Below are 22,818 nucleotides of genomic sequence, written 5' to 3' on the forward strand. Positions count from 1 at the left end.
GACCCAGTTAGGCTATTCTTATGTTATGTTCTCATCTGTAGGGGCCTTTGTTTTCACTTCTTATTTTAATGTATTTTTTTTCTGGGAACTTATCAGTGTTTTTTATAATGGGAACAAAAATGGAAGAGAATTAATGTGTGTGGAATGGGGGGTAACTAATTTCTTCAGCTAAATAATTCTATCCACTTCAAACAGACATAGGAGAACTTGTGCACCATTCACACACCCTCCAACCAAAAACGTCAAAAGAAAAAAACTGTTCGACAACCTCCTAGCCATTCGAGCTGCAACACTCGACCCCCAACTCTACAACCAATTGATATCAACCACAGACTGCAAAACCTTCAAAAAGAAATAAAAACCCTTCTATTCAAAAAACACATAAAACCGAACTAACACAATCAGAACTGTCCCAAGCATCACCTGCAACTACTCCATATGTACTTCTGATGTCATGACAATTTAGACATAATTTATGTTATGTTATGTTTGGAATAATGGTTACATATATGAGGTTCAATAAAAGAAAATTTTCACTGCCTGTTTCTATTCTGACCATTTATTCCATTTCATGGTTATTGCAAAAAAAAAAAAAAAAAATTTTTTAAATGGGGGGGGGGGGGGGGTGTCAAAAAATGATGGGCCCCGGGTGCCACATACCCTAGGTACGCCACTGGAGGAGAGAGACTTCAAAGGTGCCTTCCACTACAGCAGAGAGGAAGTTAGAAAGCTTTGAAGCAATGGATATTTGTGAGCTGTTTGTTCCAGAAGTGAGAGTGGAAGCCATGGACACAAGCTAAGGAAAGTTGTGAGTTTTTCTGTTTTTTGATTCTTACCTTTTGCCAGGAAGTTTTTGGCTCTGCTTTGTTTTTGTATCCTGGTTTGTTTGACTTCCAAAGCTGGACTCTGAAGAGTTAAATTGCATGTACTTAAGTCTTGAACTCATTAGCATTTCAAAATAAGTTTGCTCTGCTAAGATCAGCTTTTCATCCCAGCAGGAGGTTTCTCAGCCAGTGATAAGCAAATGCAGGCTGAACTAGGAAAAGTAATGAATGACCTGTGGATTCCGTTTGAATGTGCTTCCTACTGTATGCATTCCTTGTGATTGGATTCAGAGTTTTAATGAACTAACTTGCCTACAAGGGAGATTCTGTCTAGAAGGTTCTGGAGAAGAGTCCTTTTGTCTTGTGAAAACTTTATTTTTCTACAGCAGGTATTTGTTTGCTCTTTTGTAATATGAGAGTAATGCCATTGCTGTGCTGGTGAAGAGAACTGGAAAAGTCCAGATAATGTTTTATAGTTTTGCTTTTGAACTAGAACCAGACTGTATAGTTGGTGAAGCCAGTGTGGCCAGGTTGGCTCAGAGCTTTATTTTTTCTGTTTGAGAATGTATTGAATTTGCGGGAAGGGAGCGATGGGGTGTACAGCGGATGCAATTGGTCAGGCAAGCCGCCGCTTAGATGTGACGGTTCTGAAAAGTGTGGAGGCACATGCCCCCTTCCCTCCCCCGGTCATCTTTGAACTGGAATTTGCGGGAAGGGAGAGATGGGGTACACACTCACGAGAACTGATGGCAGCAGCACGGGACCGAGGAGGGGTATTCGCTCCATAAGACGCACCCTTATTTCCACTCACTTTTTTGGGGAAAAAGTGCATCTTATGGAGCGAAAAATACGATAGGTGCCGAAAACCTGGCTGTGTTGAGTCAGTTGTTTGTTTTTTGCAATAAAGTCCCAATTGACACATCTCTTCCAACTCTTCTCATTGGTAAAGTTTCATTACAACCAGAGCCTTATAAGTGGCAGATTCTTAAACAAACAAACCCTCCCCCATAAATTTAATTCTGAACATGTAACTAAAAACAGCAGAAAATGAAACCAAGTTGTTCAAATGTCATGAATGAGTCACATTTGTAGATTATGGCAGCAATTAAACTTTTGATTTTATCCTAAAATTAAGTATTAGGGAAAGGGGATGGCATCTGATATCACCAAAGCGCTACTTGTATATTATAGACAGGTACTTATTTTGTACCTGAAGCAGTAGAGGGTTAAGTGACTTGCCCAGGGTAACCCAGGTCCGCCTAGTTCCGCCTGTCACGCCCCGTTCTGTCCCCCAGCCCCGCCCCCAGACAGCAGCCGTGCATGCACAGATGTCACCTTGTTGCATGTCCCTTCTCGACATGATTTTGATGGGAAACTTTTCAAAACCCGAACAAAGTGCCAGGTTCTGAAAAGCCGTACGGACCCCCGGACATGGTCATGAAAAGGAGAACATATCCAGGGAAAACCGGATGTTTGGTAACCCTACTCAAGAAGCTGCAGTGGGAACTGAACCCAGGTTCTCAGGCCACTGCACTAACCATTAAGTTACTCCTAGTGGTTAAATATTTAACTTTATAGTGTCCAAAGAAGATAATCGCCTGCTCTGATGGACACATGAGACATATAAAGGAGTCCTGATTTTATATCTTGTTTAAGTTTACCTGGCTGTGGATTGGTAGGAAATAGGCCTTCAGGGTTGGTTGTGTGCCACAGAGTAGGCCCTCCAGACCCAGCACTCCCTGAAGTCTTCCCTGTAAAGCCTGCTGTAATCAGAGAGTTGGTGATCCCAGAGCCTAATGGTCCAGTAGTGGCAGAAGTGGTTCCTAAAGGTTTTGCTGTACTGATGGAAGATTGAGGAGGAAGAGGAACACGGGTTGTAGTGCCCAAAGAACCTGAGGAAATACCTGTAGCAGGCTTTCCTGTGTCGATGGTGGTTTGTTTAGTTCCTGAGCCTTTAGTTGTACTGATGAAAGATACAGGAGGAGGAGGAACATGAGTTGTAGTGACCAAAGAGCCTGAAGGAATACCTGTAGCAGGCTTTCCTGTGTTGATGGTTGATGGTGGTTTCGTTCCTGAGAGTTTTGTTGTACTTATTGAAGATACAGGAGGAGGAGGAACACGACTGGTAGTGGTCAAGGAACTAGATGAAATACCTGTAGCAGGCTTTCCTGTGTTGGTGGTTGTCTGTTTCGTTCCTGAGAGTTTTGTTGTACTTATTGAAGATACAGGAGGGGGAGGAACACGACTGGTAGTGGTCAAGGAACCAGATGAAATACCTGTAGCAGGCTTTCCTGTGTTAGTGGAAGTCCATGTAGTTCTTTGAGGTTTTAGTGTTGACCCAGTTGAATTGTTATTAGTTTCAGAAGTTTTGGTAGTCGTATCAGAGGGGTTTCTGGTAGTCTTGCTTAATGTACCTGGTAGCAAAGTTGAAGATATTGAATCAGGGGCTTGCTTAGTGGTGGCAATAGTAGTTGATGCATCAGGACCTGGACAGGACATAAAATTATACACGTTTAGTTAGAATTTGCTCTATATATGTTAATATGCACATTAAAGACTTTCTTGGCCTATTTACCTTTTACTTTGGTCAAAATAAAATTATCTATTTAACCCCCTAGTGAAGGCTGGTGTGCTTGAATGCTCTGCACTTCTCCTGATACTCATAGGAACTCTATGAGCATCAGAGGCAGCACAAAGCATTCGGCATGCCAGCCGGTGCCAAAAACCACTTTTGCGGTTTTGTAAAAGGGGGAGGGGAGGGAAGTCAGCCAGATGCGGGTAAGTGGATGTTGAGCCACAGAAAGTATGTGGGTACTCGCAAAATGTGCCTAGTGACAACTGCAGATCCAAAATGTTGAGAGTGGCTGATTTACTTATCAAAGGTCTAAAACTGAGTTAAGAATAAAAGCATTCTGATTCCAACAATGGCCAGTCACAAGAACCTGGCAAAATCCCAAGAGTAAAACAGACTTTATGCTACTTATCCCAGAAATATGTAGCGGATTTCTCCAAGACAATCTTAATAATGGCTTATGGCCTTTTCTAGTAGAAATTTGTCCAAATCTTTTTTAAACCGTGCTTAGCTAACTGCTTTTATCACATTCTCTGGCAAAAGAATTTCAAAGTTTAATCATATGTTGCGAGAAGAAATAGTTCCTCCAATTTGTTGTAAATTTACCACTGAGAACTCCTTTTATCAAGCTGCGCTAGCGGGGTTAACACGCGCCACTTTTCATCATGCGCTAACCCCCGCGCTGACCTAAAAACTACCGTCTGCTCAAGAAGAGGCGGTAGCAGCTAGCGCGGACGGCGGTTTAACGCACGCTATTACGCGTGTTAAACCGCTAGCGCAGTGGAGTTCTCTAGCCAGTCAGATTTTCTTTTTTTTATTTATTTATAAATTTCAACTGACATCAAGCATACTAACTTGTACAGCAAGAAATCTAACCTAGATCATATTCAAAAAGAAAATACAATTGGCTATAAGCCATCAAATATAAGGCAATTAACATGAAGGTTCAATTAACTCAAGTCCACATAGATCCAAGATTTACAATTGGCGAGAAATTAAGAAAATACAATAGAAACAAGAGCTTGAAGCTGAGAGCAAAATGTAATACATACTTTCTTTCTAACGAGCTTAAGATTTTAAGATTTGAGGCTCCCAGGCTCCAGTCTATCCCCGGAAAGTTGAAGTCTCCCATGATCGTTACGTTACTTGTTCTACATTCATGGTTGATTTCCTTTATCATTTCTGTGTCTGCTTCTTCCGTCTGTGCTGGGGGGTCAATAGTAGAGGCCAATTTTAACATCTCTTTCATTCTGTCTAGGAATCTTTATCCATAGGGACTCCAGTTTCTCTTTTCCTTCCATCTTCCCTTCCATTCTACTCCTTCTTGTACATACAGGCCAATACCTCCCCCTTTTTTCCTTTCTATCCTTTCTGTATAGTTTGTACTCCTGCAGTACTGTGTCCCATTCATTTTCCTCGTTCCACCGTGTTTCTGTTATTCCAATGACATCTAGTTCCTCTCGTCTTGCTAGTGCTTCCAGTTCCCCCATTTTGTTTTTCAAACTCCTGGCATTTGTGTACATACATTTGAGCTCCCTTTGTACTACCTTCTTGGACTTTTTTAGTTTTCACAACCCTTTTTGTATCTATTTGCACTCTTTCTCTGTCACCTTCGATTACAACATGCTGTTCCCCTTTTTCTGAGCAGTTGTTTGTAATTCCTTCTTTTGGATCTCCCGATGCCCGGGCCATTGACTGGTTGTCGACTTTCGGCTCTCCCCTGTTCCTTAGTTTAAAGCCTTCTCAATGGTCTTCTTCATGTTTTCAGCCAAGACTCTTGCTCCTTGCTTGGTGAGGTGAAGGCCGTCTTTTCTGTAGTATTTGCTTCTTCCCCAGAATGCCGTCCAGTTGCGCACGAAGTCGAAGCCCTCCTCTTCGCACCATTGTCTCATCCAGGCATTGATTCCATATTGAAGACTTCAGGTTTACGTAGGGGCAAAAATTCAGTTCTGATTTCCCATGATAAAGCAATAGTACTTGCATTTGATCCAGAAACATCAGGAACACTTTTGTCTGGTCCTTTTCTCCTCACGACTGCAAAGCTGACACTGCACACTCCTCCTGCTTCCTCTCAGCTCTGGTTCCCTTGCCGGGCAAGCAAGAGGGCATCCCGGACCTTACTCGGCGTTGGCCACTCCTCTCCTACTCCTGCTCCTTCCGCTCCCGACACCTCAGGATGAACTGGAGGACTCCATTCTTCCGGAGACAAGCTGACACCCTCAAAGGAGAGCACACGTGCTTCAGCTTGCACGTTCAATCCAGCCGAGGCATTATCTTCCGGCTGCTGCGCTCTTGTGCCTTGCTGCACAAACTCATCCATCGGGCCAGTCCAAGGTAACTGCTCTCCTGGTAAACCCGGGCGTTTAGATTTCCTTTTCACCATGGCAAGGTAGAAATATTTCAAAGGACCGCCATGACGTCCCGGTGCAGCTTTGAACCGCCATCCTGTCAAGCTCCGTCCCCGAGATGAGTTGCCAGTCAGGTTTTCAAGATATCCAAAGTGATTATTTAAGAGAGAGTTTGTCTTACTTTTACTGTGAATGTAATCTTGTAATTAGTTCTGGGCTTCTTTGGGAGGATGGGCTAAATAAATGAATAAATAAGATTTGCAATGAATATTTATGAAGGCAGTGCATGCAAATATCTCCCAAGAATATTGATTATGGAATAGAAATCTTCCAATCCCAGAAGACCAAGATGGCGGATTGAAGGTCTGGCTGAGAACTTCGATTCAGAAAGCTTGCTAACATTTTTTACTTCTACATAAAAATTACCTTTATTGATGCCGAAGTGGAGAGGGTGTAGTGCCACTGGAGCCTCGTGGTGTCCAGACCCAGTTGCTTTCAGCAGTATCGACCGGCTTCTGCGCCGAATGCAGGACATCGCTGGAGCGTCGGATCGCCTGCTGGAGATGCACTGGGGCGAGGCGGAAGCGATCTCCTTGGGCCCGGAAACCACCTTGAGCCCCGACACTGGAGTGCCTCCCTCTCTTCCCCAGGGCGCAAGTTCCCAGCGGGTTGAGGAACCATCGGGAGTGGATGTGGGACTGTTCCCGGAGGCCGATGGCAACGTACAAGGGGACCATGGGGTGGGACTCTCTGCATTTGCAGAGTTTCCCTTTAGAACCTGGGGACTTACCAGCGCCACATTTGATTTGTGAGCAGGAGACCAGCAGCCACAAAGGAACCTTAGCTGGTGAGGAAATTGTTTCTTCTAAAAAAATTCTTCTTTACATTGGAAAAACCCCAAGAGGTAACTCTTGAGGCTATTTGGAACCTTGTGGCGAATCTGGCTAAATCTATTAATCCTCAGCTCTCTCAGTTGGAGCATAAAGTTAATGCCCAAGAAAAGGAAATTAAGAATATTAAAGTTGACTTACAAGATTTTAAAAATTCAACTTTGAATTCTTCCCAAGAAGTGAAAGCTTCTAAACAAATTACAGAAACACTTGTGAGAGAGAATATTAATTTAAGGAGAAAACTGGAGTCTTTAGAAAATTTATCTCGTAATAATAATCTTAGATTAATTAATTTTCCCAGAGTAGCGGCAGTAACTCCTAGAGATATGTTGAAACGCTATATGAAAGAGATACTAGAACTTTCTGAGGAATTGCTTCCGCCAATTACCCAAGTGTATTATTTACCAATGAAAAGGGAAGAAAAATTAAAAGAAGAAGATGTTCAACGAGAACTTAATGTTTCTACAATTTTGGAACTTTCAGAACTTGCAAAGCCGGCAACACTTCTTCTTTGACACCAGACAACAATTGGCTATTAACACTTTTCTCAAAGAACAAACAGAAAGAATTTTTAGGGTATAAAATACAAATGTATCCAGATTTGTCACGAGATACACAAAAACGTCGACTTGAATTTTTGTTGTTAAAGCTGGGAGTTATTGCTCTTGGGGCGACTTATTTTCTTCGTCACCCATGTAAATGTGTGATAATGTATCAATCGCAAAAATATGTTTTCTTTGATCCTAGTCAACTAACAACCTTCTTGTCAGCTGCTCTCCTGAAAAAAAGGAGTGAATATCTGAAGCACTCATAGATTTTGATTTCTACATCTACATCTGGTTTCTACATCTTGGTTTTAAATTGAGGACTTGAGTTAAAGTTAAGCTATATTTAGTTTTCTTGGATTAGTGGGCCAATAGGATATAATTTATATTGTATTTTATTTGTTGCTTAACTTTACCTTTCTGTACAAGTGTTAACTTGATTGTAATTGAAAATTAAAAAAAAAAAAAAAAAGAATATTGATTATGGATACCCTGAAAACCTGACTTACTAGGGAGGCCCCAGGACAGGTTTGGGAACCATTGACTTAGTAGACAAAAATTAAACTGAACCCTTAAGAAGCTTGGCAAACAATGTAACACCACAGAAAGAGAAAAAGTGTTGTCAGTAGGAAAAAAAAGTGTCAATTTGAAAAGTGGGCATATTACAAATTAAATATAAATAAAAAATGGAAAATAGCTTTCTATTGGACTAAGCTAATACATGTTTTTTAGGTAGCTTTCAGAGGCCAAAACCACCTTTTTCTGGTTAGGAGAGTATACTATATGAGTATTTAGGGATTCTACTACGGTACTACTCGAAAGGGTCCAGAGAAGGGCGACTAAAATGGTTAAAGGGCTGGAGGAGTTGCCGTACAGCGAGAGATTAGAGAAACTAGGCTTCTTCTCCCTCGAAAAGAGGAGGCTGAGAGGGAACATGATCGAAACATTCAAAATAATGAAGGGAATAGACTTAGTAGATAGAGACAGGTTGTTCACCCTCTCCAAGGTAGGGAGAACAAGAGGATAAAGTTAAAGTTAAAAGGGGATAGATTCCGTACAAATGTAAAGAAGTTCTTCTTCACCCAGAGAGTGATGGAGAGCTGGAACACCCTCCAGGGATTCAAGACTAAGCTGGACAAGTTCATGCTAAACTGGTGAGACTGGACTCATTTGGAGCACTGGTCTTGACCGTGGGGCCGCCGCATGAGTGGACTGCTGGGCAGGATGGACCATTGGTCAGACCTAGCAGCGGCAGTTCTTATGTTTTACTAAGTAATGCTAATGGATTTGTGCACTAAATGCTAAGAAGCTCATAGGTATAAATCATTAGCCTGCGCTAAATTCATTAGCACACCTTAGTAAAAGAACCCTTTAATTTGTGATGTAGTATTTGGAATATATTATACAGTATTTTGAAATTATATCATTACAACACGGAAACCTAAAGGAATGTCAGCTTTTATTGCCAGGGTGATGCTCTTTGGTACGAAAGCTATTTTGACTAACTGGTTGTCCGATGAACCACCGACTTATGCCCAAAGGAGATCACTGATGATTGTACATGCCTCCCTGGAGCGCAGGCAAATTCGTAACCTAGATTCCAATCTAGGACGTCGCTTTTGCTCTATTTGGGAACACTTTTGAATGGACCTTACTCCTCATGCCCGTAGTAGACTTTTGAACTTATGATTTTCCTCTTCTCTCTTTTTTGATGCTCATGACATGCAGATGGTGTGTGGGTTTGTGGGACTGGGGAGGAGGAGGTTAGGGTAAAGGTATATCTTGTGCACAATTATGAGAACTCTCTTAGTAGTTTCCGTTCTGTTTGCTGGCACATTATTGAAAACTTTAATAAATATATTTAAATATACAGTATTTTGAAATTTACACCTGCTAACTTTGCACTGTATAAGGGAACACACTACTGTTTCTCCAGGGTTGTATTGTGTTCAAAGTCTGGCTTCTTGGGAGTTCAGTTTAATTTTTATCTACAAACAATATTTCTATTTTTAGTTTGTAGTTACTTATTATACATTGGGTGAGAGTCTATCCATGTTTTCGGTGTGTGGAAGAGACCAGGTATTCTGCTTGCAAGGAATGTCTGTGCACGATGAATCTGCACTAATCTGACTTGTTTAGTTTTCCAATACAATCAAATCTCGGTTTGCGAGTGTTTTGCAAGACAAGCAAAACATTCTCTCAAATCTTGTCTCACAAACCAAGCGTTGACGCAATCTGCGAGCCCCCACCCCGAGAACTGGCATCACTCCCCCCCCCCCCCGCCGTCTGCCCAAACACTTACCTTGATCGGGCACCGCATCTCTTTATACAGCCCAGCATCCTTCTGGCAGCAGCCACCGCCTTGTCGCACTGTTTTTGTGCCTTTAGATCTTCAGACTATCACCCCAAGGTCCCTCTCCCCATCCATGCATATCAGCCTCTCAGCTCCCAGCATATACAGCTCCTTCCGATTATTAATCCCCCAAATGCATTACTCTGCATTTCTTTGCATTGAACTTTAGTTGCCAGATATTAGACCCTTCCTCTAACTTTTGCAGATCCTTTTTCATATTTTCCACTCCCTCTTCGGTGTCTACTCTGTTATAAATCTTGGAATCATCTGCAAAAAGGCAAACTTTTCCTTCTAACCCTTCAGCAATGTCACTCACAAACATATTGAACAGGATCGGCCCCAGCACCGAATCATGAGGGACTCCACTACTCACCTTTCCTTCCTCCGAGCGACTTCCATTAACCACCACCCTCTGGTGTCTGTCCGTCAACCAGTTTCTAATCCAGTTCTCCACTTTGGGTCCTAACTTCAGCCCCTTCAAGTTTGTTCAAGCTCCTCCTATGAGGAACCGTATCAAAGGCTTTGCTGAAATCTAAGTAAATTACATCTAGCATGTATCCTCGATCTAGTTCTCTGGTCACCCAATCAAAAAATTCAATCGGGTTCATTTGACAAGATTTACCTTTAGTAAAGCCATGTTGCCTTGGATCCTGTAACCTATTAGATTCTAGGAAGTTCACTATCCTTTTTTTCAGCAACATTTCCATTATTTTTCCAACAACCAAAGTAAGGATTACCAGTCTATAGTTTCCTGCTTCATCCCTGTGACTACTTTTGTGAATAGGGACCACATCCGCTCTTCTTCAGTCCCCAGGAACCACTCCAGTCTCCAGAGATTTGTTGAATAAGTCTTTAATAGGACCCGCCAGAACCTCTCTGAGCTCCCTCAGTATCCTGGGATGGATCCCTTCTGGTCTCATTTCTTTGTCCACCGGCAGTTTCTAAAGTTGTTCATAAACACTTTCCTCCATGAACAGTGCAGAATCTATTCCATTTTCTCATGTTACTTTGCCAAGATTTTCTTCCGTGAACACAGAGCAGAAGTATTTGTTTAACACGTTTGTTTTTTCTTCATCACTCTCCACAAATCGGTTCCCAGCATCTTTTAGTTTAGCAATTCCATTTTTTATCTTCCTCCTTTCACTGATATATCAGAAAAAAATTTTGTCTCCCTTTTTTACATTTTTAGCCATTTGCTCTTCCGCCATTCAATTATCCTTGCAGAACAACTAAGTCTAGGTTGGCCCTCATCCCACCCACATACTGTCTTTTAGGTCATCCAAGTGCTGACGTGGGTGGATTTTTAGATTTGTATAAGTTTTGATTATGAGCCGCATAGCTCATATGTTACTTAGACTTACCATGGAAAAACTGAAGGCAGGAATTTTTGATGGTCCACAGATCAGACAACTTAGAAATGACCCACATTTCATAGCATCAGTGAATGAAACTGAATCATGTGCCTGGTCTTCATTTGTTCTTGTAGTGAAAAACTTTCTTGGCAACAAGAAGGCAGACAACTTCACACAATTTAGTAGAGGATATGCTCTTTCATTGGCTGTAACATGAGTGTTAAAATCCAGGCACTTAGATCGCTTTCTTGAGAACCTTGGTGGCTTAAGCGAAGAGCAAGGTGAAAGATTTCACCAAGACATAAACACAATGGAAGCCAGATACCAAGGAAGATGGGATGTACACACGATGGCAGACTATTGTTGGAATCTTATGTGGGATTGTTCTGGCAGATCCCACTCTTAGAAGTCTTACAAAAGGAGTTTCTTGTGTGTCGAATGTCTGGAAAGTTTGCATCATAAACTTGTGCTTTTGGTATGAAATAAGTAGATTTTCATTTTGTACACTCTTTCTTTAATTTTTAATATGTTTCCTTCATGCTTAAAAGATATTAATTTAAACACTACATTAAATATTCTGATTTTTTTAAATGGATGAGCAGATTGAAGATTGGTATAATGGCACATGTTCTGTATCTCAAAAACTAGATCTGATAGGAGAAAATTGGTGCCATTTTTGGAATCAGCAGGTCAAAAAGACCTAGAAACAGGTCTAACATTTGAGGCCCAAAAATTAGTGATAGCCACTGTTATTCAACCTTTGCCTGTATTTAAATTCAGTTCTCTGTCTCCACTCGTTCTTGTTTTTTTCTCTGTCCTCGGAGTCCTTCTCTTGCACTCTTCCTCCCATATCATCAGTTCTCTTTCCTCCATGTATGTTTGCTTTTCCATGGTTTCTCTCTACAGCTTCTCCCATATCACGTTTTTTCTAGTCTTTCCTCACGTTCATCTCTGTTCTCTCCACGATGACACCCTCTTTTTCCAGTCCCACACAATGACTCTCCACCTCTTTCAGCTCCTCTTTCAGTATGTAGCTTGTGTCCCCTCTGCTTACTCTTCTTCCTCTCTCCCAGATCATCTTTCTCCTACACAGTCCTTGCCCCCTCTGGACTCCTCACAGCCTGTTTTTACTCTTCTCCCACAGTTCCATTATCAGTCCCTGTCCCCATCACCCAACCTCTCTTTCCTGTACAACTCCTTTCTACCTCTTCCAGCCATTCAGGGCAGCATTGTCTCTCCTAACCAGTGATCCTTTTCCATTCCCTTCACCCCTTTATTCCTCTGCCTATTTTTATCTTAACTGCTTTAGGTGTTACTTTGGCAACATAGGTAAATAAATGTATCTGAATCTGTCTCTTCTTTTGTCAGCATCTGGTCTAGACTCTACTTATCTTCCCCACTGAAAGCTGATAGGCTACAATTCCTCCTCCCCCTGCAGTCTATTGGACAGACACAGCCAGTGAACAGGCTGCAGGCAGAGGCGGGAGCAGTAGCTAGCATATAAAAGCACTTTCTCCTGTGGTTTCCTATAGTTTTTAGCATGGAGCTTGCTGTCTCAGATCAACAGTCTTACAGGAAAAAATATTGGGGGTGATCAGGTAGAGTTACCGGTCATCTGGGAAAACCTTGACATATGTCCTCTTTTTAGAGGACTGTCTAGGTTCCCAGACAGACTTTCCAAAACCCAGCAGTCTGATCATGTTTTGGAAAACCCCCGATGAGCTCCTGCCGCATCTGGACGGCCTCTGAGTTTGCGCGGAAGACATCACACACACATCCGCACATGTTCGAGGCCCTCCAGATGCGGGTAGAGCTGGAGGCAGAACAAGGTGGGGATAGGGCAGGCCATGCGTCCGAGCTTGTGAGGCTCCTAATATGGTAACCCTATGCTTAGGTACCCACAGATTTGGCAAATTAGCATCTGTGCAATGTTCAACACTTGTGTATAACTCCAGGGTAATAACTTTCATCCATAATATCTGAACTGTAAAACAGCCTACAAAATCCCTTGCTCAGAAATGGTACAAGGATAACTGAACTTACTTGTGAAAGGTGTGACCGCCACAGAAACATTGGTAGTTGCCTCTTGTGCATTTTTTTCATCAACAGCTTTGACCTACAGGAACAAAGCAATGCCATTAGAAGTCAAACACAAGAGAGGCTCTTTCTTCCCCCCCAATTCTAGGATATTTGTATTCATTGTATGAAAGGTCTGAGAAAAATCATGCTTTGTTATTTGTCAGCACATTGTGACCAGCTCAACTAAAATTAGGTCAGCAGGTTGGTCAATCTTATATTTTCTGTTATATCTCCACACAGTGAAGTGAAGTGAAGTACTCCACACAGTGAAGTACAGTACTTGAATGTAAACCACTTGATAGGCGGTAATATAAATACCTTAAATAAAAAAATAGGTTTGTCACTTGTAGAGACATGTCTTGGGTTTGGACAAGAGCCTGGGCTCTTTGCACTCGCTCCTTCATCATTCTCTTCTGGATACTCTCAAACTATTTCTCCAACCTCCTTCTGGTGTTCGGTAACCACATAGTCCAACTCTTTCAAAATCTCTCCCCTGGAAATTTTCATCTGGGTCACGTCCAGTTGGCTTTGAGCCAACTGGACATGTAGCGTCTGTATTGTACTTTCTAGTACTGTCATCTTTTCATGGTGCTCCTTTACCCTGCCTCCAAGTTGGATGTCATCCGCATATGCAAATTGGATTTTCCTCATTTGCATATGCGGATGACATCCAACTTCTGTACCCTTTAAACTCAGCAGACCCAAAAGAGATAATAACTATAAATAACAAGTTAAAACAAATAAGCCAATGGCTTAAAGACAATATGTTGGTCTTAAACGCAACAAAATCTTCTGTAATGTTCTTCCCATGGAAAAAGGATCTTAAATTTTCATCACAGATACTCCTAAATAACAAGCCTCTCCAAATAGTAACTACAACAAAAATATTGGGAGTTACATTAGATCAGGAACTTTCTAATCAAAACCAAATTAGTTCAAAATTGCTTTTATAAGTTACGTCTCATCAGATCATTATCAAAAGTTTTAAAACCTGAAGCTCTCAACATTTTAATCCACTCATTAATCATTTCTAGGCTAGATTATTGCAATGCTTTATACCATGGCATAACCAATAAAGAAATAAGAAGGCTTCACATAATACAAAATACAGCAATAAAAATTATTACAAATTCAAAAAAATATGACCACGTTACACCACTTTTACAAGCTGCACATTGGCTCCCAATCACACATAGAATAACTTTTAAAATCATACTGTTAACTTTTAAAATTCAACAATCACATGCGCCGATATTTTTGGATTTTCGTTTGATACCGTATTCTCCATTTAGGGCACTCAGATCAACACAACAACATTTATTAACTATTCCTTCTCTAAATATAATAGGGACCAGGAGATCCACTATTTTCTCGGTCATAGCACCCCATCTTTGGAACAATTTACCATTATATCTACGTAATGAACCTTCCTTAGAAAAATTCAAGCGCTCCTTAAAAAGCTTTCTGTACAAAGACGCATTCAAAACATAGACAGCATAACTTACCAAGTACTAAATCTTTAGACCTTAATGAATCTTATGAGTAGGTCGCAAAATTATTCTTTATTTTCTTTTTATGTGCTCCCACTATGTGTGTTCTTCCCTAAATGTTTCTTTTTCTTTCTTTAAAAATTGTAGTTCATCCCCCTTGCCTTTTATACCAGTTTGTATCTAATATAATAAAACGGTAAGCCACGCATGCGCACTTCCTAAGCGTGCGTCCATTTTCCGTGAGCTGTAGGCACACATAGGAAGTGCGCATGCTCAGCTTACAGACCGGCCTCACGCGAGGCAAGACAAGTGCCATGCGCGCCCTTCCCTGCTCTCCACCGCTGCCGGCCGCTAGCACCCCCTGCCCTCTCCGTCGCCTCCCGGCTCCAGCGGCGTAGGCAGCACTATAAACACGCTGCTTCGCGCCCTTCTCTGCCAATTTCCTCTGCCGCGTCTCTGATGATATCATCGGAGACAGATGCGGCAGAGGAAATCGCCAGTATAAGGCCGCGAAGCAGCGTGTTTAAAGTGCTGCCTACGCGGCTGGAGTCCCGAGGTTTGTCGGCGGTGGGAGGGTCAGGAGCAGGCCGGATCGACAACGGCAATGAAAGAAAGGGGAGGGGCCGAATGGAGCAGGGAACATAAGGTAAGAAAAGGGAAAGGGGGAGTGGGGGAAAATGCTGCTACTGCTTCTACACAGGAAAGGGGGGGGGATAGGAGGGAAATGCTATTGCTGCTGCATAGGGAAATGGGGAAAATGACAGACAGACAGAGGGAGGGAGGGAGACAGAAAGAAAGAAAGACACAGGGCCAGGGAGAGGGACAGAAAGACAGACAGAGAAAGGGGGCCAGAGAGAGAGAGTCTGCGGGAGAGGGAAAGGGGGCTGCTTTGGGGGGAGGGGTGTGCTTGGGGCAAACAGCTTTGCTCTGGGGGGGAAGACAGAAGGGGCCATGGAGAGACAGGGAGAGGGATAGGGGGCTGCTTTGGGGGAGGGGTGTGCTGGGGGGGAGACAGAAGGGGCCATGGAGAGATAGGGAAAGGGGACAGACAGCTTTGCTCTGGGGAGGAAGACAGAAGAGGGCCATGGAGAGACATTTGGGAGGGAGGTGGGTGCTGGGGGCAGACAGCTTTGCTCGGGGGGGAGGAGGAGACAGAAGGACACAGACAGCGGCCAAGGAGAGAGAGATAAAGAAACACAGACAGAAAGACACATCTATTCTAGCACCCGTTAATGTAACAGGCTTAAAGACTAGTTAGAACATATATAATTAGTATACAATGTCTTGTTTTGTCCTCCCCCCCCTTTTTTTTTTAATTTTTTAAAAAAATTGTTATACGCATTGAAATATATGATATTGCGTAGATAACAAATCTTAATAAACTTGAAACTCTTGCAGATTTGTCAGCTGGGCTACATTTTCTTTTTAAAGGCCCCCTCTTTCTGGAGGCACAACCCTGAAGCCTGGCATTCAGGTTTTCTAAAACCCACGTCTTTGCTTCCAGTGCTTCACAGAACTCCCAGATTTGGGAACAGCATGGAGATTTCTGTGGTGTGGGAAATTCTTCCCTGCATGCAGCTATCCAGTTGTGGTTTACTGGGGCACATTTCTGCTGAATGTACTAGCTTTCCTGTACAATTTCTTAGCACTGACTATATAACAAAGCAGTTAATTTTTGTAATTGGGTCACATTCTTACAGCTCACTCTATCTAGTGCTGTCACTGTGAAAACGTAATTGCCATATTGTACATAGTTGGATCAAGCACTGGCTATCAGGTAGACTACAGAGGGTCGGAGTAAAGGGCCAATATTCTGACTGTCGGGGAGTCACGAGCGGTGTGCCGCAGGGATCGGTGCTGGGGCCGCTACTCTTCAACATATTTATCAATGACCTGGAAACGGAGGCAAAGTGTGAGGTTATAAAATTTGCAGACGATACCAAACTCTGCGCCAGAGTTAGGACCAGGGAGGAGTGTGAGGAACTGCAAAGGGACCTCGATAAGCTGGAGGACTGGGCAAACAAATGGCAAATGCGCTTTAACGTAGATAAATGCAAGGTCATGCACATAGGGAAAAAGAACCCGTTGTTCAAGTATAAAATGGGGGGGGGGGGATTGCTGGGAGACACCGGACTTGAGAGAGACTTGGGTGTGCTAGTGGATCCATCCATGAAACCATCCACACTGTGTGCAGCAGCCTCGAAGAAAGCCAACAGGATGCTGGGCATCATCAAGAGGGGCATAACAACCAGGACGCGGGAAGTCATCATGCTGCTGTATCGAGTGATGATGTGCCCACATCTGGAATACTGCGTTCAATATTGGTCGCCGCACATCAAGAAGGACAAGGCAATTCTTGAGAGAGTCCAAAGGAGGGCAACGAAACTGGTAAGAGGGCTGGAAAACTGCCCATATGCCGAGAGGCTGGATAAACTGGGGCTCTTCTCTCTGGAAAAGAGGAGGCTCAGGGGGGATATGATAGAGACCTTCAAAATACTTAGGGGTATAGAGAGGGTGGACAGGGTCAGGTTCTTCAGACTAAAAGGGACGACGGGTACGAGGGGGCAGTTAGAGAAACTGAAGGGGGATAGGTTCAAATCAAATGCAAGGAAGTTTTTCTTCACCCAAAGGGTCGTGGACACATGGAATGCGCTCCCGGAGGAAGTGATCCGGCAGAGTACAGTACAGGGATTCAAACAGGGATTGGACGGATTCCTGAGGGAAAAGGGGATCGTGGGGTACTGAGGGAGGTGCTGGGGTGATGCATAAATATAGACAGCTCACCAGGTCGTGCAGGTGCAAGGCCGGAGGGTTAGGACTTTGATGGGAAGATAGGACTTCGATGACAAATCTAGGGGACAAAGGGGGCCCCTCCTGGTGATTAAGGCAGGTCATGACCTGTTGGGCCGCCGCGGGGGCGGACTGCTGGGCGGGATGGACCTGTGGTCTGACCCGGCAGAGGCACTGCTTATGTTCTTATGCCCCATATACGAGGGCCGTTCAAAAAGTATCAGACTTTTATTCATAAAAAAATACTCATATTCAGAAACATAACATAACATAAAAACTGGTCTGTTGCATTCTGCATGATGTCTTCTCTTGATTGAAATCTGGTCCCTTTCGGGGCATTTTCAGCTTGGGGAAAAGCCAGAAGTCACACGGAGCTATGTCGGAAGAGTAGGGAGCCTGAGGAATCACAGGTGTGTTGATTTTGGCCAGGAAACTCCATATCAAATGTGAAGAATGGGCAGGTGTGTTATCGTGATGGAGCTGCCAATTGCCCGCTGCCCACAGATCCAGCTGTTTGCATCTCACAGCATTATGAAGGTGACGCAGAACCTCTTGTTAGTACCCCTTGGTGATGGTTGTGCCGTGTGGTGCGTACTCATGATGAACCACACCACTAGAGTCAAAGAAGACTTTGAAATTGCTGCAGATCTGCCTTGGGTTTTTTTGGCCTCAGGGATGTTGAATGCTTCCATTGTGATGACATCAACCTGGTTTCTGGGTCATACCCATAAACCCAGGACTCATCGCTAGTGATCACTGTGCTGAGGAAATTGGGATCACTCTTCACAGTCTCCAGCAAGTCCTGTGCAATCTCCAAACGGAGTTGCTTCTGCTCGATTGTTAGCAGCTTTGGCACGAACTTCGCTGAAATTCTCCTGAAGCCCAAATCCTCAGTCAAAATGGAATGAATGGATCCAACACTGATGCTCACCTCGACTGCAAGTTCTCTGATTGTGATTCGATGATCCTGCATCACCAGGGTCCTTACTTGGTCAATGACAATCTCATTTCTGGATGTTGAGGGCCTACCAGAACGTGCTTCATTCTCCACTGATTCGCAGCACACTCTTTTATTTGTGTGGTGCCCATTGCTTTGTTCCCGAAGGCCTGTTGATTCTTGCAGATCATTTCCACTTGGGAATCGGCAAGCTTTACACAAAACTTAATTCAGTAGCATTGTTCAACTTTTTCTGTCATTTTGTCAAAAACGAAAATCTGACAGCGTTCACTTACACTTCCTCACTCATCGGCGGTCTGCCGGCGACTGACAGCTTCTGTAGGCGGGAAAAAATTCAAGCATGCACATTAGAGTCGCCTATATACACCCACTAAACCATGCCTTTGTAGCTTTATTTGTTTATGCAAGAAAAATGAAGGTCTGATACTTTTTGAACGGCCCTCGTATAGGCCATGGCCTATACATGGGGTTTACAAACCCGTGTATGGGGCGTGGCCTAGTTAAATGGGGTGGCCTATATACAAATTTTAAGTAACCTCCCCCCACCCTCTGTACCTTTTTCGGAGCCACTTCGCTGGTGCATGGCTCAGGTCTACAGTGGTGCAGGGCAACGAGAACTGATATTGGCCATTCGGTGGGCGGTGCGGGGGCAGGCCAGATGCCGAAGACATCGCGGTTGCCCTGCACCGCTGAAGACCCAAGACGCACGCCGGCGATGGAGCTCTGAAAAAGGTACTGGGGGTGGGGGGGATGAATGAGGTACTGGAAGATAAGCCACCCCATGGTATTAACCACGGCTTATCTTCCGGTTTTTAAACATAAGCCGCCCTTTTCTGCGGCCTATACATGGGTGCGGCCTATATGCGGGGAAATATGGTAGTTACAGAAAAGCTTGTTCCTTTCTAGCCCATTAACATTTTCCCAAAAGAGAGAGAGCTGCTATACCAAGAAAGCAATGGTGGTTGCTGAGTTCAGCATTGCATTGGTCAGAACAAATCCATCCCGGGTGATTCGGAACTCACTGCTGTCCTGAACATTGTATGTGATGGCAGGATTCAGCTTCTGTTAAAAGAAACACATTTCCTGGTTATCTCTTGGACTGGAAGAAAAAAGCAAGCATACCTCATAAGCAGATCAACATGGCAGTACAACTGAAACGTTGGCTCTCTTCCTATTTAGTGAGAGCCAACTGCTCATTCTAGTCACCTCACCTTGAAATTAAAGGGACCTCTGAGACCCCCCCCCAACTCATTTCCTACCGACTCATTCTAATTTTTTTTTTTTTCCTGTGTCGTCTTTATTCCAGGAGCCACCTGAACAAATTTAGAGGCTGTTCAGGGTCATAAGTAAGGTTTAATGGTTGGATCAGAGATCTGTGAGCACAGAGACACTGGATCCGTTCCTCTTTATCAGTTCCCAGTTCTCATTATTAGCAGAGTGAGGCCAATATTCAGCGGTCATATCTGGTTAAGTTGCTGAGTATTACCAGCTAAAGTTAACACTGAGGCCACTACTTGAGCTGTTTGACTACGTTTATCTGGAAGGGGACATTAGAGCACTGAAGAAACTCACTTATATTCATGCAGGGTGAGAGGAGGGGACTGGGCAGCATGACCACATTTTTTAAAGGATATCGGCAGCAAAGAAGATGGAGTAAATTGATTTTTTTTTTTTTTTTTTAAATTTCTGGGGCTTAACCATTAATGCTGACTATAAAATTTAAGCTTCTTGAATCATGGTATGATTTTTCAACAGCTAACCTCCCAAAGAGAGCTTTAAACTAAAAACATGGGGATGGGGAAGGGGGTAATTAAAACCTATTAGGTAAGTAAAATATTAAATACTCCTATAGAAATGGGAAAAACAGACAATATCTGGAAAGCTGTGCATACCAATGCCCATAGCATGGAAAACAAGATTCTGGACCAAGAGGTTGTGATGGGAGTGGCTGATTAGATTCGGCTGTGGTCACAAAGATTTGGATCTTGGAATATAGCTATACCAGGTTATAATTTATTCTGGGAGAGGTGTTCTATGTTAAACATAATATTGCAGGACTTACAGGATAAGGAAGAGGCACTATGGGTTAATTTGAAAAGAGAGAATGGAAAATCTGTTTACATTGGTGCGATATAAAGGCCTTCTTTGCAGGCAGAAGAGGTAGACAGAAATTGAATTGAAGAAATTCACAGTATAGTTATGAAAAGGGAAGTACTACTACCGTGTTTCCACAAAAATAAGACAGTGTCCTATATTAATTTTGGGTCCAAAAAATGCACAACAATCATCTCTCCCTTCCTCTCCTCCACCCCAATTCTTCCTCTTTCCATACTCCCCCTCTCCCCCCTTGTGCAGCATCTTTCCTCCCTTCTCACCCATCCCCATGTGCTGCATCTTTCTATCCCATCCCCCTGTGCAGCATAACCCCACCGAGCTTCCCACCATGAGACTAACATACCTCCGCTCCGAGGCCTCCAAAAACAGCAGCAGCGGTGGCAGCGCTCTGAATGGGCTTCTTTGCGGCCTTCCTCGCCGGGGTCTTCCCTCTGCCTCATCACTGATGATGTGATCAGTGACACGGCAAAAGGAAGGTTCCGCTGGGGAAGGCCATGAAGCAGCCCATTCAGAGCACTGCCGCCGCTGCTGCTTTAGGAGGCCTCTGAGCAGAGATATGTCAGGTCTCACTGGGGTGGGGGTCGCTGAATTGACGAGTCAGATTTTTTTTTTTTCCTCAGCAAATCAGACAGCACTAGTGTCAGGGATGGAGTTGTGGAGTGCTGTGGATATTTAGGGGGGCTTTAGGGGTTGATCTTAACTAGGGCTTATTTTTAGGGTATTGCTTATATTAGGAACATCTTTAAAAATCATGCTAGGGCTTATTTTCGAGATAGGTACTAGTCACCGTACATGAAGAAGGACACGGTACTTCTCGAAAGGGTCCAGAGAAGAGTGACTAAGATCGTTGAGGGGTTGGAGGAGCTGCCGTACAGCGATAGATTAGAGAAACTGGGCCTCTTCTCCCTCGAACAGAGGAGATTGAGAGGGGACATGTTTGAAACATTCAAGGTACTGAAGGGGATAGACTTAGTAGATAAGGACAGGTTGTTCACCCTCTCCAAGGTAGGGAGAACAAGAGGGCACTCTCTAAAGTTGAAAGGGGATAGATTCCGTACAAACGTAAGAAAGTTCTTCTTCACCCAGAGAATGGTAGAAAGCTGGAACGCTCTTCCAGAGGCTGTTATAGGGGAAAACACCCTCCAGAGATTCAAGACAAAGATAGACAAGTTCCTGCTGAACAAGAACGTGCGCTGGTAGGGCTAGTCTGGGTTAGGGTGCTGGTCTTTGACCAGAGGGCCGCCGCATGAGCGGACTGATGGGCATGATGGACCACTGGTCTGACCCAGCAGTGGCAATTCTTATGTTCTTAGGTTTTATTTTCAGGGAAACAGGGTAATAGATGATTTCAATATGCAAATATTGATTGGGGTATCCCTGTTGCGGGGACTTTGAGAAGTTGGGAGTTCCAGAATTCTCTACAGGGGGAACTGTTCCAGCAGTTGGGAATGGAGCCATTATGGATCTGGTGCTTACAAAAGAGGAGAGTGCTTCTGGTGTTATATGTGGTGGGTGACCATATGGCATTCAGTGATCATCAGATGGTGTGATTTAATATTAAAATACCGTCTTCTTGGCAAACCGATTGCCATTCAAGATTGTGAACAATACAATGTTGGTTTATTCAGAATTTGATATACCACTCCCGCATTTTCATGACCTAAGCGGTTTACAATGTAACAGTTAAAAGCAGAAAGGAACTCCATTGAACATATTCAGATAGAAAAGGTAGAGATAGAGAAAGATACCAGATATATACATATCCTAACAAGTAATCATTACAGATGGAAACAAAAACAAAAATTACTTTAAAAATAAAGTACATTTAAGCATAAGCTAAAGTGAAATAAAGGTCCAATTAAATAAAGGCAGGTGGGTCTCAAAATTCAGTATAAAAATTCAGTATAAATTAGCAAGATAATAAAATAAAAACATTCAAATTAAAAAAAAAATCAAATTAAAATAAAAAATCAAATTAAAAAAAATCAAATTAAAATATAATGAAATAAAAGTACATAAATAAAACACTTGGAGAGACATTTTCGATATGATGTCCAAATCCATTTTTAGACATTTTGTAAAAAACATCCAAAAATCCAGTGCTAAATCCAGTAGGAGCGCACTTTGGCGTTGCTGCTAAGTGGCTTTCTGAAGGGCTCCCATGACAATAAACTTATCCTCCAGGAACATGTCTGGGGGCCACACAAACATCCTAGCAGAACAGTGGGGCGGCCTAGGTGGCACTGCATGGACTTCACATCATACTCCCCTTATATTAACATTTACTCATGTATTGTAATGCCATTACTGAAGCTCCCGCACACCGCATTGAATAGACTCCCCAGTCAGTCTAGAAGCTTCCAATAAACATAAACATGTATTGTATGGTGAGCTCTCCAGGATTAGCAAAAAAATATACTGTACCCAACTGTATACCAGTATAATAGTCCTTTTCTCTGCAGATATCAGCAGGTATTTTGTGGTTTTTGGGGTGCTCACACT

The 22,818-nt window shown here is 43.1% G+C and overlaps 1 protein-coding gene across 3 annotated transcripts in view; it reads right to left on the minus strand.

Annotated features, from left to right (window-relative positions):
- Positions 1 to 22,818, minus strand: part of CDHR5 (cadherin related family member 5) — a 95,114-nt gene that overhangs the window by 13,213 nt on the left and 59,083 nt on the right. The window contains exons 11-13 of one of the 3 annotated variants that reach the window (XM_033928631.1): positions 19,147 to 19,263; positions 12,928 to 13,000; positions 2,852 to 3,310 (exon numbers count right to left, since the gene is read on the minus strand). In XM_033928631.1, coding sequence (XP_033784522.1) covers positions 2,852 to 3,310; positions 12,928 to 13,000; positions 19,147 to 19,263 — 649 coding nt within the window. Of the gene's footprint in view, positions 1 to 2,485; positions 3,311 to 12,927; positions 13,001 to 19,146; positions 19,264 to 22,818 lie in introns of all 3 variants that reach the window. The other 2 variants (XM_033928630.1, XM_033928629.1) reach the window with 2 other exon arrangements.

This window comes from Geotrypetes seraphini, chromosome 19 (assembly GCF_902459505.1).
Source record: "Geotrypetes seraphini chromosome 19, aGeoSer1.1, whole genome shotgun sequence".
NCBI lineage: Eukaryota > Metazoa > Chordata > Amphibia > Gymnophiona > Dermophiidae > Geotrypetes > Geotrypetes seraphini.